General features: G+C 37.1%; 1 protein-coding gene across 2 annotated transcripts in view; it reads right to left on the minus strand.

Moving 5' to 3' along the window:
* Positions 1-1,418: 1,418 nt before the first annotated feature.
* Positions 1,419-13,924, minus strand: part of LOC120635007 (conserved oligomeric Golgi complex subunit 7) — a 31,028-nt gene continuing 18,522 nt past the window's right edge. For both annotated transcript variants that reach the window (XM_039905914.1, XM_039905913.1), the window contains 7 exons: positions 12,268-12,402; positions 11,476-11,674; positions 9,887-10,057; positions 8,089-8,183; positions 6,648-6,731; positions 4,829-4,922; positions 1,419-1,605 (listed from right to left, as the gene is read on the minus strand). In XM_039905914.1, the coding sequence (XP_039761848.1) occupies positions 1,502-1,605; positions 4,829-4,922; positions 6,648-6,731; positions 8,089-8,183; positions 9,887-10,057; positions 11,476-11,674; positions 12,268-12,402 (882 nt within the window). In that variant the 3' untranslated portion in view covers positions 1,419-1,501. The remainder of the gene's footprint in view (positions 1,606-4,828; positions 4,923-6,647; positions 6,732-8,088; positions 8,184-9,886; positions 10,058-11,475; positions 11,675-12,267; positions 12,403-13,924) is intronic.

Raw genomic sequence — 13,924 nt, forward strand, 5'->3', positions numbered from 1 at the left:
TGTTGCCAGAGAAACTCAATGCTTACCAAATAGTATATAGTTTTAAAATGACGTTTTGTAAAAGCTTCAACTATGAAATAAAGAAATAAATAAACAATGATCAACGGATAATGCAATAACGCTTTATTCTTTTATTATTAAATGAAATCATTAATTATAAACGAGTTCGCTTATTATTAATGAAACCCTTATTAATAATAATAAAGGTTGAATAGATGGAGTTTGTGTTAGAAGCGTCGGCGGTTGACGAGACCTCGGTGTGCAACACTACTGCAATAAAGTAACTTTGAATAGTGTTCTTGTTTTATTTTAGAACTAGCGGGCCCTCGCGACTACGTCCGCGTATAAGTCAACCTTATAAGATAGAAATATGCTGTCGCGGACTTTTTTTTTTAATTCCACTACAAGCCAGCCCTTGATTGCAATCTCACGTCCTGTCAGAGAGTATAGTAGTCCTACCCTTTATTGGTTTCTACCAACGGCGGATCCAGGGGGAGGGGGGGGGGGTTTCATGACCCCCCCCCCCCTGAGGTGGTTCCAGGACTTAGGTGGACCACTAATTGAACATAATGACTTTATTTATATATTTTGCACCATACAGATTGTATGTAACTACAAACCTTCAATATTTTATTAATTTAATATAATATAATAACTTTGTATGGTGGCAAACGTTTGGGCACGAACGCAAAGAAAATTTGAATTCTCACGACTACGTAACGACCTAATCTCAATCGGAATCGATTTTTTGTAGTAAAATTTTAATATGTATCGAATTTCTTCATCACATTCACTCATCTTCACAGTACGAATAACATTTAAAAATCACACATTTTCCTAATTTAAATTTGGAATTATCTTCTTTAAAATTTCAACTTTTAATGATACCAAAAACAGCCAGATGCAAATAGTATAGCCAAAAAGATTTTATTACAAGTTCATACATACTATAATGCGAAAATACTTTTTCCCCAACCTATTAGTAAAGAAGACAGTGAAATTGTAAAACAACTAGCTACCGATTATTTATTACTAGATAACACTCCAGTTTCTTTCATTGAAAATGAATATCGGCTGTGGATGGTGAAGTGGCAGACGTGGCAGTGGAGCCAGGACATACCAAAGTCGATTCCTGATCTTATTTTAAATTGTGACATCGATATGTATCCTTTTTCCGCCCTCCCGGTCCTTCCACGTATAATTTGGGTACTTTCAAGGCTAGAGTGAATAGGTTTCTTCTAGGCAAGCGTGCTCCAACCTAGACCTATTCATTGCTTTCTAACTGGCATGATTGTCATCTAGCGCTGGCCTATCGTTAAAAAAAAAAACTCCTTTTGATTTATGGCTTTCCATAGTGCCAAAACAGCATAATGTACTTTGCCAGTGTCAAGTAGCTGAAAGAAAGAAGAAAAAAAAACCTCGTTTAATTTCTTTATTTAAATAAATATCTTTGACATAACATATTTTCTATATATTAATCATAGTTATATTTTGACTGTTTTCACTCTGCTTGCGCGGGCGTGGTCGCTCGCAGTGACTTCTCCAAGCTCTTCAGGGCGGGCGTAACGCTGCCTCCAAGGTCATCCACTACGCTGGATAAATACGCTGCAATAAAACAAAATGGACGTCAAAAACTTCGGCGATTCTTTTTTTTTTTTATAATTGACACATTTTCTTTTAAATACTAGATCAGCACTACGCAAGAAACACCTCCTACAAAGTGCCGGCCCTGTGTCTGTGTGCGTTTGCGTTTATGGCCCTCTGACATAAACGCACACGCACACAGACATCGCCTATAGTAATTTACAAACACAAAATTGTAACCTATAGATAGCAAAAACGTATTGAGTCGTATTTTTAACACTTTATACTTAAAAACTGCTCACTCAGCGGGCGATGGAGAGAGCTATGCTCGGAGTATCTCTACGTGATAAAATCAGAAATGTGGAGATCCGTAGAAGGACCAGAGTTACCGACATAGCTCAACGAGTCGCGAAGCGGAAGTGGGCGGGGCACATAGTTCGGAGGAGGGATGGACGTTGGGGTCCAAAGGTGCTGGAACGGCAGTCCCGTACTGGTAAACGCAGCGTTGGTTGACCCCAACGAGGTGGACGGATGTGATTAGGCGCGTCGCAGGTAGCCGCTGGATTCAAGCGGCACAAAACCGTGTAATTTGGAACTCCCTACAAAAGACCTATGTCCAGCAGTGGACGTCTATCGGTTGATTCGATGACGATACTTAAAAACTCATAGGGGATCAAAGGCTCTTTTAAAGAATTTGCTACGGGCCCCGCGCTTCCTTGATCAGGCACTGGTTTAGCCTCGTGTGTCTGTAATCACACCAGCAACCGCACCCTTCACAACGGAACACTGCATTGGTGCTTGGCGGCAGAGATAACCGTGGCAGTACTTCCCCGGACGAGCTCTGTCACATGACGTATAAGTACAAGACGAGTTGACGTTGCTTCTTCTCGCTAGAATCTGCCTTACGAACACAAATAGATATAAATATATCTTATACCTTTAAACGAGCAATTTTTGTATATATCTATTTATTTATTTATTAGAATTTTCAAGGGAAACAAACAGTACTGTTACACATAAAAGTAATGCCGTATTTTTATATCACATAAACCAATGAAGTTTACAACCACAACTTAGTTATTCATATAATACGATAACATTAACCACAATTGCTTAGAAAGTGCAAGCGAAAATTATACAAAAAAAGAAACAAAAAAAAATAATAAAATTAAAACAAAAATGAAAAAAACTTTAAATATTATAATACTTATTTTGCCATAATAAATTTTGTTAAAAATGCCAATTTTGACATGAAAAATGTCCACCTCACAATATTTGCTGTTTGAAAGCATTGCACGCACGAGATAAAAAGTTATTTGCCGAATAACTTGTCTTCCATCTAGCCCACGCAAAGGGAGGTTTACGCCTTGCATTTAACCTACGACATGCAAAATCGATATTACTTAGCATGACGGCCGTACTTCCCCGGACGAGCTCTGTCACATGACGTAAGTATGAGGACAAGAAGAGTTGACGTAGCTTCTTCACGCTAGAATCTGCCTTACGAACACAAATAGATATAAATATATCTTATATCTTTAAACGAACAATTCTTGTATATATATATAATAATTTAAGTATTTGTTTCATTTATTCTAAACTGTTGCCCGCGACTTCGTCAGCGTTTGATTTTGTTTTTTGATATGGCATTATCTTTAGTTGTAGATCTAAAATGAGGGGTTTGCTGCTGTCCGCTGAGGAGTTCTGTCCTCTATCTCCAACCACAGTTTGGGCAAAATTGAACATATTATAACCTCTATAGTACAAAAATAATTATTTAAATCGGTTATAATTTGTCGGAGTTACGGTGTAAAGTCGTCAAACACTCATCCCCTCTCCCAAAGGCGCCGAGCTTAATGTCGGGATAAAAAGTATTCTATATTACTTCTAACAATTCCATGAATATGTGTACAAAGTTTCATGAGGATCGGTTACGTAGTTTTTGTGTGAAAGCGTAACAAACAAACTTACATTGACATTATACATTGACATATATATTAAGTAAAGTAAGTAAAAGTAATGTATATTTTTGTTCGCGGTGCTAGATTCGTCCAGTTTATGTCAAAGCCTGATTGATGGATCTTACAGCTCATAAGTGCTCTCATGTCTCTCTTAATCGTTTTTGCTCCTTCGAACTGACAATACAGTTTTGTATTCGCAAATTGTGGCAGTCTTTAAATGGGTCTACAATATTACATTCATATATTTTTTAAATTTTTTGTTTAGTTTTATAAGAGTTATTGTTGTAACCTGTTGATTGCACATTAAATAGATAAATAAATAAATAATTGGAATCTCGGAATCGGCTCCAAAAGTTTTCATGTAATTTAGTATACAGGGGGTTTCGGGGGCGATAAACCGATCTAGCTAGGATTCATTTTTTAGAAAATGTCATTTCATTCGTGTTTTCCGGTAATAACCGATTTGGTGCAGACGAGGTTGCACGGGTCAGCTAGTATATAAATATACTACGACAATACACACATCGCCATCTAGCCCCAAAGCAAGCGTAGCTTGTGTTATGGACGCTAATATAACTGATGAATATTTTCTTTATAAATAATATATACATAAATACTTATAAAATACATACAGACACTGAAAAACAATACTGTTCGGCACAAACATTTTCCAGTTGTGGGAATCGAACCCACGGTCTTGGGCTCAGAAAGCAGGGTCGCTGCCCACTGCGCCAATCGGCCGTCCATACATCGGGATAGACAGTGGCGTCCACAGGGTTTTTGACCAGGGTATGCATATGGAAGATGACACAAAATGGAAAAATCCTTCCCCTTTATGAGTTATATTTTTTTTTAGGGTAGGTGCTTTTGTGCATGTATGAAGTGCACGCCACTGGACAGCAACCAATCATCTTAATATTTAGCATGGAGTTATTTGCAAGGACGGACGGTAAAATAGGCGACTTTTGATCCCAGGAAAACAGCTGTCTGTCCGTCCGCACTACCTACTGTCCATCCGTCTGTCTCTCCGTCTGTCCATCCGTCCGTTTGTCTGCCTGTCTGTCTGTCTGTCTGTTGTAGATTATGTTTATGTGGTGTACAAATAAAGTGTATAAATCTTTACATATTGTAAAACAAAGTCCCCCGCCGCGTCGGTCTGTCTGTGCGCGAAAATCTGAAAAGCTACCGAACGGATTTTACTAATGTACAGTACTCATGCGGAAGTTTTTAGTGTATAATAAATAAATAAAGGCGACACAGTAAAAACTTATGTCATAACTTACTCATATCGGTGAGGCAGCGTTTGGTGCCGAGAGCGTCCATGTTGCGTATGTTTAGGATCTTCTCCGCGTACACCTCGCACGTGTGCGTGCACAGCTGCGTACGCGTACGCAAATAAGGACAGATGAATATTTTGATGAATAATAATATACATAAATACTTATAATATACAGGCAAACACCCAGTCACTGAAAAATGCTCATGTTCAAACATTTTCGAACTGTGGGAATCAAACACACGGCCTTGGACTCAGAAAGCATGGCCGCTGCCCACTGCGCCACTCGGCCGTTCGATGATATAAAACTAAAAAAATCTCCAATACGAGTTATAAATACTTAGGGGTAGGCTTGGCAGACGACAGACTGGGTAAAGAAAGCCTCGCAACGAGGATCCTGGAAAGCTCTGGAGGAGGCCTATACCCGTAAGGGGTTCTCATCCACACATGACAAATAACACAATAAATGAAACATAATAATAATATCAATAATAAGTTACAATAACAATAAAAACCAAATGACCAAACTAATAAGAAAATACTATGACAAAAACAAAAAAAAAAAAAAAAACATATACATATAACTGCGACAATATAAAGATACTAAGTATACAAAAAAAAAAAAAAAAGTACATATATATATATATATTGACATGAAAACATGAAACTTATGCTGAGTAAATGCACGGTAATAAAAATTAACTCTGGTCAAGACTTATCTGTAAAATTTTGTATAAAATAGAATTTAAAAATCAATGTAAATTTTATATATTTGGAATGAGAAATAAATGGCTTTTTTATTTTATTTTATTTATTTATAGGGGTAGGCTTTTTAGAACTCTTACAATGCCTTAAGTTTTTTTTTTAACTCGTACTGCACGGCTACAATTATATCCGGGGATATAATGATAGGATATAAATGTATCTTCACCCACAGCTTTATCAACTCTCAGAGCACTGGCGCACAAGTGGAAATAATGTCCTAATAATATATGTGTACAGACATAATCAAGTAGCCAGGATAGTTCATCAACAACTTGCTCTTCAGTATGGCCTTATCGATTTTGAGATACCTTACTATAGGTACGACCCGGCGTCAGTTCTTGAAAATAGCAGTGCATTGCTCTACTGGGATCGAACGATTATCACTGACAAGTATATTACAGCCAATAGACCTGATATAGTGCTAGATCGATCAGTGCGCCGTGCAATAATTGTAGACATTACTATTAAACGTGACGATAATCTGGTTAAAGCTGAAAAGGAAAAAGTATCTAAATACTTGGACCCTGCTCACGAGATAACCGCCATGTGGAATGTTGAGTCGACCGTTATTGTTCCGAAAATCTTAAGAAGCTTTCGCTAAAAAAATACGACTGCGTTGTATATCTATACATATATACATTTTTTAAGTATATTTTTTTCCCACCTTAGAATTTTTTTTTCTATATCTCTTGCATATAGAAAAAAAAAAATTCTAAGGTGGGAAAAAAATATGTGGAAAATCAAGATTCAAGATTCGCGCATGCGCTATGTAAATTTCGTCTCATGAAATCGCGTGAGACATAAAGATATAAATTTTATTTGTTATTTCATTTTAAAAAACTTGAGTTTTTTTTAGGTATTTTTTTTACATGTGAACCGTGATCGCTATGAGGCGTGCACTTTTGGATTTTGCAAATTTTCTCACTCTCTCGCCGGCTGAATACTACACATTTTTGTATTTGTGTCTGTTACCTGTCGTTTCTTCCGTTGCATCCGGTTTGATATCACAACGATTCTAAAGAAATTTCACTTTAAAAATCTACTTTCACTAAAACACATACCTCGGTGAGGAACTGCCAAGGTGCTTGCTTCTCAGACAAATGCATTTCCAAATGTTGAGGCAAGGTCATCAGATACTGGCCGATCTGAAATTTTTTAACAATACTTTTTTTACTTTATTTATATGCTTTTACTTCAGCATTACCCACTTACCTCACAGTGGTACCCCTTTATTTCAGTAATACCTGTATACTTCAATTTTATTTATTTATAGCCTTTTTAACAATCTTATCTTACTGATTATTTACTTATTGAGACAAAGGTTACGCTTGATTGTTTTGCTTTGCATAGGCCTCCCCCAGGTTTTTCCATGCTTCGCGATCATGGCTTTTTCTTGTCCACGGAGGTCCTGCTGTCGCTCTCAAGTCATCTTCCCACCTTCGGAATGGTCTTCCCCTTCTTCTCTTACCGTCTCTAGGATACCACTCTGTTATATCTTTAGCCCAATTTTCTTTTTTCCTTCTCATTAAATGACCAACCCACTTCCATTTAAGTTTTCTAATGATGTACGTTTGGTTGCCAAACATGGGCTCTAACCAAAGAAAACCTCAAAAAATTAGAAACATGCCAACATAATATCGAAAGAAGCATGATAGGAGTAAAAAGACAGGATAAAATAAAACTTAGGCATATAAGAGGGAAAACAAATATAACAGGCGTAACGTACATCATTAAAAAAAACTTAAATGGTATACTTCAATATTACCCATTTATTTCAGTAATACCCCTTTACATCCAAATTACCCACTTGCCTAAGTAATACCGTTTTATTTCATGAATCCCTCAATACTTCAATATTACCCACTTACCACAGTTATACATGTTTCATTCAGATTTACCCACTTGTCTCAGTTATACCCCTTAACATCAATATTACCCGCTTACTTCAGTAATACATTTTTACTTCAATATTACCCACTTACCTCAGTTATACCTGTTTCATTCAGATTTACCCACTTGTCTCAGTTATACTACTACCCATTGACATCTTGGAGATGTCTCTTAAAAATTCAAAGTTTGTTTTAAACGTAAGCTTATAGAAAAATCATATTATAGTATATAGGAGCGACTACGTAATCGATAAAAAAGCTTGGGTGTGAATTATTGCTCTAAACAGGTTGCTCTTCTAACAATTTTAAACGACATTGTGAGATGGTGATAACAAAAAAAAAACACCCGGCTAAGTTTGTTGTGGGCTTCTTCTTAGACCAGGACGCGTTTGGAACCCTCGTGGCTTTAGTTTTAAGTTTACGAATGTGGTTATCGCCATCACCTCACTACCGTGTAATTCTCATGTAATGTAAGTAACAAAAGTGCCACCTATGGGCCTTTTAGATATTTTTGACTTTGACTTTGACCCTTTACTTCATTATTACAATCTTACTTCGGTTATACATTTTTACTTCGGAACTCCCCATATACTACAGTGGATCACCCACTCACCTCAGTTATGTATTCCTGCGGGGAGAGCGCAAAGTCTGGCAGATCGGTTGACAAAGCGTCGTTGTTATGCCAAACGGATAACTGAGGGATTTTATCTAAAAAGAAAATTGTAGATTGTTCATCATCAACCCACTACCTCCCTGGTCTCCTCCCACAGTGAGAAAGGGTTAAGGCCGTAGCCCACCACGCTGGCACAGTGCGGATTGGCGGACTCCACACACCTTTGAGAACAGACAGAACATGGCACTAGACAGAATTTGTAATTCTGACACATATTTTTTTTTCATGAATGTAGTTAGTTACAATTAATTGCTGGTTTGTCTTGTGAATAAATAAATAAACATTATAATAAAATAAATAAATAAATATACTACGACAATACACACATCGCCATCCAGCCCCAAAGTAAGCGTAGCTTGTGTTATGGGTACTAAGATGACTGATGAATATTTTTTTATGAATAACTAGCGTACCCAGCCCGCTTCGCCGGGCTAGATTTTGCTTTATTTTATTTAAACAATAAACTTAGTTACTTAGATAGATAGAAAGATATACATAAATACTTATAATATACAAATGTTAAAGGTTGCTTGGAAGCATCCGGCTCCGCTTTCATCTCTCACAAGATAGAAAAATGAATGTTAAAATATAAAATGTAAATTTTTGATGTTGGAAAAGAGCAACTGCTGAGTTTCTTGCCGGCTTCTTCTCGGTAGAATCTGCCTTCCGAACCGGTGGTAGAGTCACTACACACGGACAGACTTGACGTTTCAAAAGTGCTTGTATTAGGCCTACTTGAAATAAATGAATTTTGAATTTTGAATTTTTTTGAAATAAACACCCAGACACTGAAAAACATTCATGTTCATCACACGAACATCTTCCAGTTGTGGGAATCGAACCCACGGCCTTGGACACCGAAAGCAGGGTCTTAATTTTAGAGAACTCTCAAGCATGCAGGTATCCTCACGATGTGTCCCTTGAATTTTGAAGCAAGTGTTACAGTAAATTTATAAAGTGGGTAAATAATTTAACTTTTGATAAGTAATAAATTCATATTGGCCAGATATTTTATTAAATAATTCAATAGTTAATAGATAGTTTTCAAGAAACAATTAAATTTATATTTGACTAGCGTACCCAACCCGCTTCGCCGGGCTAGATACTGCTTTATTTTAAACAATATACTTACATATAAATTTTTTAATTTAAGTCTCATAATATATTAAATCATTTATTCCTCTTCGTATTCATTCTCTTCTATTCTCTCCTCGAGCGGGTGAAGATCATTATCTACACCCATGTACACCCGACAATAGAATATCATCATAGTAAATAAAAGCTGTATTTGACAGTTTGACAGTTTGACAGTTCAAAAATAGGAGTGAGCACTCCTATTTTTGAACTCGACAGGTCTATACGGAGATAACCTGAAAGTTTCATTGAAATCGGTCCATCCGTTTCTGAGCCTATACGGAACATACCTATACATTTTCTCTTTTATATATATAGATAGATAGATAGATAGATAGATAGATAGATAGAAGATTAACAACCAATGTTCATGACATTGCATTATCCGTACACTTCAGTCCTAGATAGACTCGAACGATGCAAAGATACCTCCCGCTGTCTAAGTTTTTTATCACAAGTGATATTTTAAAAAACGCACATAACTCGGACAAGTTAAGGGCCCCCGAAAGTGAAGTCGAATTCCCATCCACTGGGCCATCACCGTTTGGTTTTCTGTCTGTCTGTCTGTCTTTAAACTATATTATTAACAATATCTCAAACATACCCAACTGAATATCGATGGGATTCCTCAATATTGATCTCGCGAGGTTCCTCAGTACGTCCTTCGCACGTCGAAGCCCTGCTACGCTGGGGGGCGGAGCCCTAGGGGTGTCCCGAGCGTCTGCGTCTAGTATGAAGGTTGGTAGATCCAAAAGTGGGTGCTGAGGTTTGGGCTCTGAAAAAAAAAAAAAAAATCTCACTAAGTTATCATATGTTTAAGATGGTAGCGGGCTAACTTGTTAGTGAATACGGCAGTTAAAGCCGTAATCGGTTTCTAAGCGACATCGTACCGGAACGCTAAATCTCTTAGCGGTACGTCTTTTACCGGTAGGGTGGTAACAGTCAAAGTCAAAGTCAAAGTCAAAAATATCTTTATTCAAGTAGGCCCACAGGTGGCACTTTTGATGCGTACATAAGAATTACACGGTAGTGGGATGATGGCGATAACCACATTCGTAAACTTAAAACTAAAGCTACGAGGGTTCCAAACGCATCCTGGTCTAAGAAGAAGCCCACAACAAACTTAGCCGGGTGTTTTTTTTTTTTTGTTATCACATTCTCACAATGTCATTTTAAATTATTAGAAGAGCAACCTGGTTAGAGCAATAATTTAATTATTAATTTAAGCTTTTTTATCGTTTACGTAGTCCTTTATACTATAATAGAACTTTTCTTACTTTGCTTACGTTTAATACAAACTTTGAACTTTTTAAGAGACATCTCCAAGATGACAATTGGTAGTTTATTGTAGAATTGTATGCAATTTCCTTTAAACGAATTATGAATTTTATGTAACCTAGTATATAGCACTGTAAGTTTATTCTTACTTCTAATGTTTAAATTATTGCAGTCACTAACTAGCCACGACAGAAGCCTCCCACCAGAGCGGAACAGAGAAAATTCATAAATTATAAATTACCAAATTGGGTTCGACTCACCTGCCGGGAATCGGGAACCCCAAGACCTCCAAATTAAAAAATAAATAAATAGATTCACCGCTTCAATCATCTTGGTGAACTTTTGTATCCTGGAGACCGGAATAGGATACATTTTATACCGGGACTCTCGAGCATCTACGAGCCTACGGTATCAGTCAGCCAGTTAGTCAGTCAATTTTACCTTCGACCATCAGCTGTCGGTCAGCGAGTTTGACGACGGCACTCGAGCAGCAGCGAGGCGGGAAAGCTCTACCTCTCCTACCGGGTGTCAGTGAGCCTGTCAAGTCAGTCAGTAACTCAGCCAGTGGGTGACTCAGTCAGTCAGTCAGTGCCGTCAGTCACTTTTACCTTCGTCCGTCAGCAGCTGGGTGACGGAGCTCTTCAGCGGCAGAGAGGCAAAGATCTCCCGCTTCTCCCAGTTAGTCAATAAGTTAGTTACTCAGTCAGTCACTCAGTCAATCACACAGTCAGTAGAATCAGTCAGTCAGTCCATCAAACAATCTGTTAGTCAGCCAGGGTCACAGCTAGCCAGCCAGTTAGTCACTTATTCAGTCAGTCAGTCAGTCAGTCGAGTCAGTCAGTCAGTCAGTCAGTCAATCAGTCAGAAAGTCAGTCAGTCAGTCAGTCAGTCAGTCAGTCAGTCAGTCTGCCATACCTTCGTCCGTCTCCTCTACCCGCTGTCTGTCAGCGAGCACGCCAAGCAGCTGTGTGACGGCGCTCTCCAGCAACAGCGAGGCAGGGAAGGTCTCGCTGAGGACGCCAGCGTTCTCCCCAGCATTGACCGATGATAGGAACGAGCTCTCAATGTGGCGTGTGTGGGAGGTTATCAGGTTCAGGAGAGCTGATGTGAACGCCTGTAGCAAGATTTTTTTTTTTTTTCGTGATTACCGCCCGTTATTACTGCTAAGAAATTGATTTATTTTAACCTAATATGTATCAGCTGTTGGGTATCTACTAATATCTATCTATCAACTAATATAATAAATGTGAAAGTAAGTTTGTTTGTTACGCTTTCACGCAAAAACTACTAAACCGATCATCATGAAACTTTGTACACATATTTCTGAAGGTATTAGAATTAATATAGGGATGCTTTTTATCCCGAAATTAAGCTCAGTTCTTTTGGGAGAGGGGTAGAAGGTGTTTGACGATTTTACACCATAACGCCGTCAAATGATAACCGATTTAAATAATTACTTTTGTCCTTCAGATGTTATAATGTTTGTTTTAATTCTGCCCAAATTTCGTGTAGATCTGATGAATGTGATTGGAGATAGAGGACACAACTCCTCAGCGGGCCACATGTCCTTGAAAAACAAAAACAAACGCAGACGAAGTCGCGGGCAACAGCTAGTCCTAAATAAATAAATACTGCTATATGTTGGCGGCAGAAATAAGCGTAACGATGGCACTTCCCCGGACGACATTACACGAGATTCTCCACTACCTCAACTGCCGGCGCGTAGAAAGGATACGTCGCTTGACCAGCAATACTCTTGCCCCTATTGTAGGCCGTGTGGAACCAACCCTCGCTTCTCTCCGCCATGGAGAGAACAGCTCTGGAATATTCCAGAAGATCCTCCTGGAAAAAGTGGAATTAAAAGTAAGTTCTAGATGCACTATCAAACGTTATGCGCTTTGACCTCGAGAATGTTTTCACGTTTAACTTTATGGTAATTTATGATTGAATTTGAGAGTTTATTGAATATTTTGGCAATTGATAATCACTTAACAATAATTCATTGTAAAGTCAACATCTCCTGAGGATGCTCCGGTTTTGGAGCGAAACGTGCGTAGAGGGCAACATTGCAACAGATCTGTTTGGTGTGGAGTATAAGGATTGAATAAATTATAAATAACACCATACAGATTCTCCTTTCGCATTCGGTACTGGAGATTTTCTCCGTTTTATATCATCTGCATACCCTGTGCATACCCTCGATGCACGACACTGCCGGAAGGTTAGCCGAAGCTTGACCCACTACGCTATTACACAGTGTAAAATCGATATTATAATCGGTATATTAATCGACATTGTAATTTTTACTACCGACTACAATATTGTAATCGATATTACAATTGATTCTGATATCGGTTAAGAAATCGACATTTTTGATATCGATATCAAAATCGATATTGTAATCGATACTTATATTGTATAGATACTATTTTACCCTCGTAGCTTTAGATTTAAGTTACCCTCGTAGCTTGAGATTTAAGTTGGCGAACGAAGTTATCACCATCCCCTTACAATTATGTAAACAAATATGTATGAACGCTTCATAAGTGCCTGTGATAGGCCGACATGAATAAAGAAATTTTGAATTTGAATTTTGGCATTTGATACCTAAAATCGATATTATAAACGATATATTAATCATTACAATATCGATTTTAGTTATCGATTTTGATATCAATTAGAAATCAATAATAAAATCGATTAAGAAATCGATATTATAATCGATATTAATATCGATTTCTTAATCGATTCTTAATCGATATTAAAATTGATTTTTTAATCGATATTAAAATCGATACTTAATCGATATTATAAACGATTTATTAATCGATTCTTAATCGAAATTGCAATCGATTCTTAATCGATATTGTAGTCGGTAGTTAACATTACAATATCGATTAAGAATCGATTCTGATATCGATTAATAATCGATTAATATATCGTTTATAGATACCGTAATCATAATAATCACAAGATATGGATTATAATATCGATTTCTTAATCGATATCAGAATCGATTCTCAATGTAATGTTAACTACCGACTACAATATCGATTAAATATCGATTGCAATATCGATTAAGAATCGATTTTAGCTATCGATTATAATATCGAATTTGAAATCGATTATAATATCGATTTAAATATCAATTTCTTAATTGATATCTAAAATCGATATTATAATCGATACCTTAAATCGTTATCTTAAATCGATATTATAATCGATACTGTAATCGATATATTATAATCGACATATTGATCTATTCTTAATCGATATTGTAATCGATTCTTTATCGATATTGTATTCGATATTATAATCGATATCAAAATCGATACTTAAAATCGATATTATAAACGATATATTA

This window comes from Pararge aegeria, chromosome 26 (genome assembly GCF_905163445.1).
Source record: "Pararge aegeria chromosome 26, ilParAegt1.1, whole genome shotgun sequence".
NCBI classification, from domain to species: Eukaryota; Metazoa; Arthropoda; class Insecta; order Lepidoptera; family Nymphalidae; genus Pararge; species Pararge aegeria.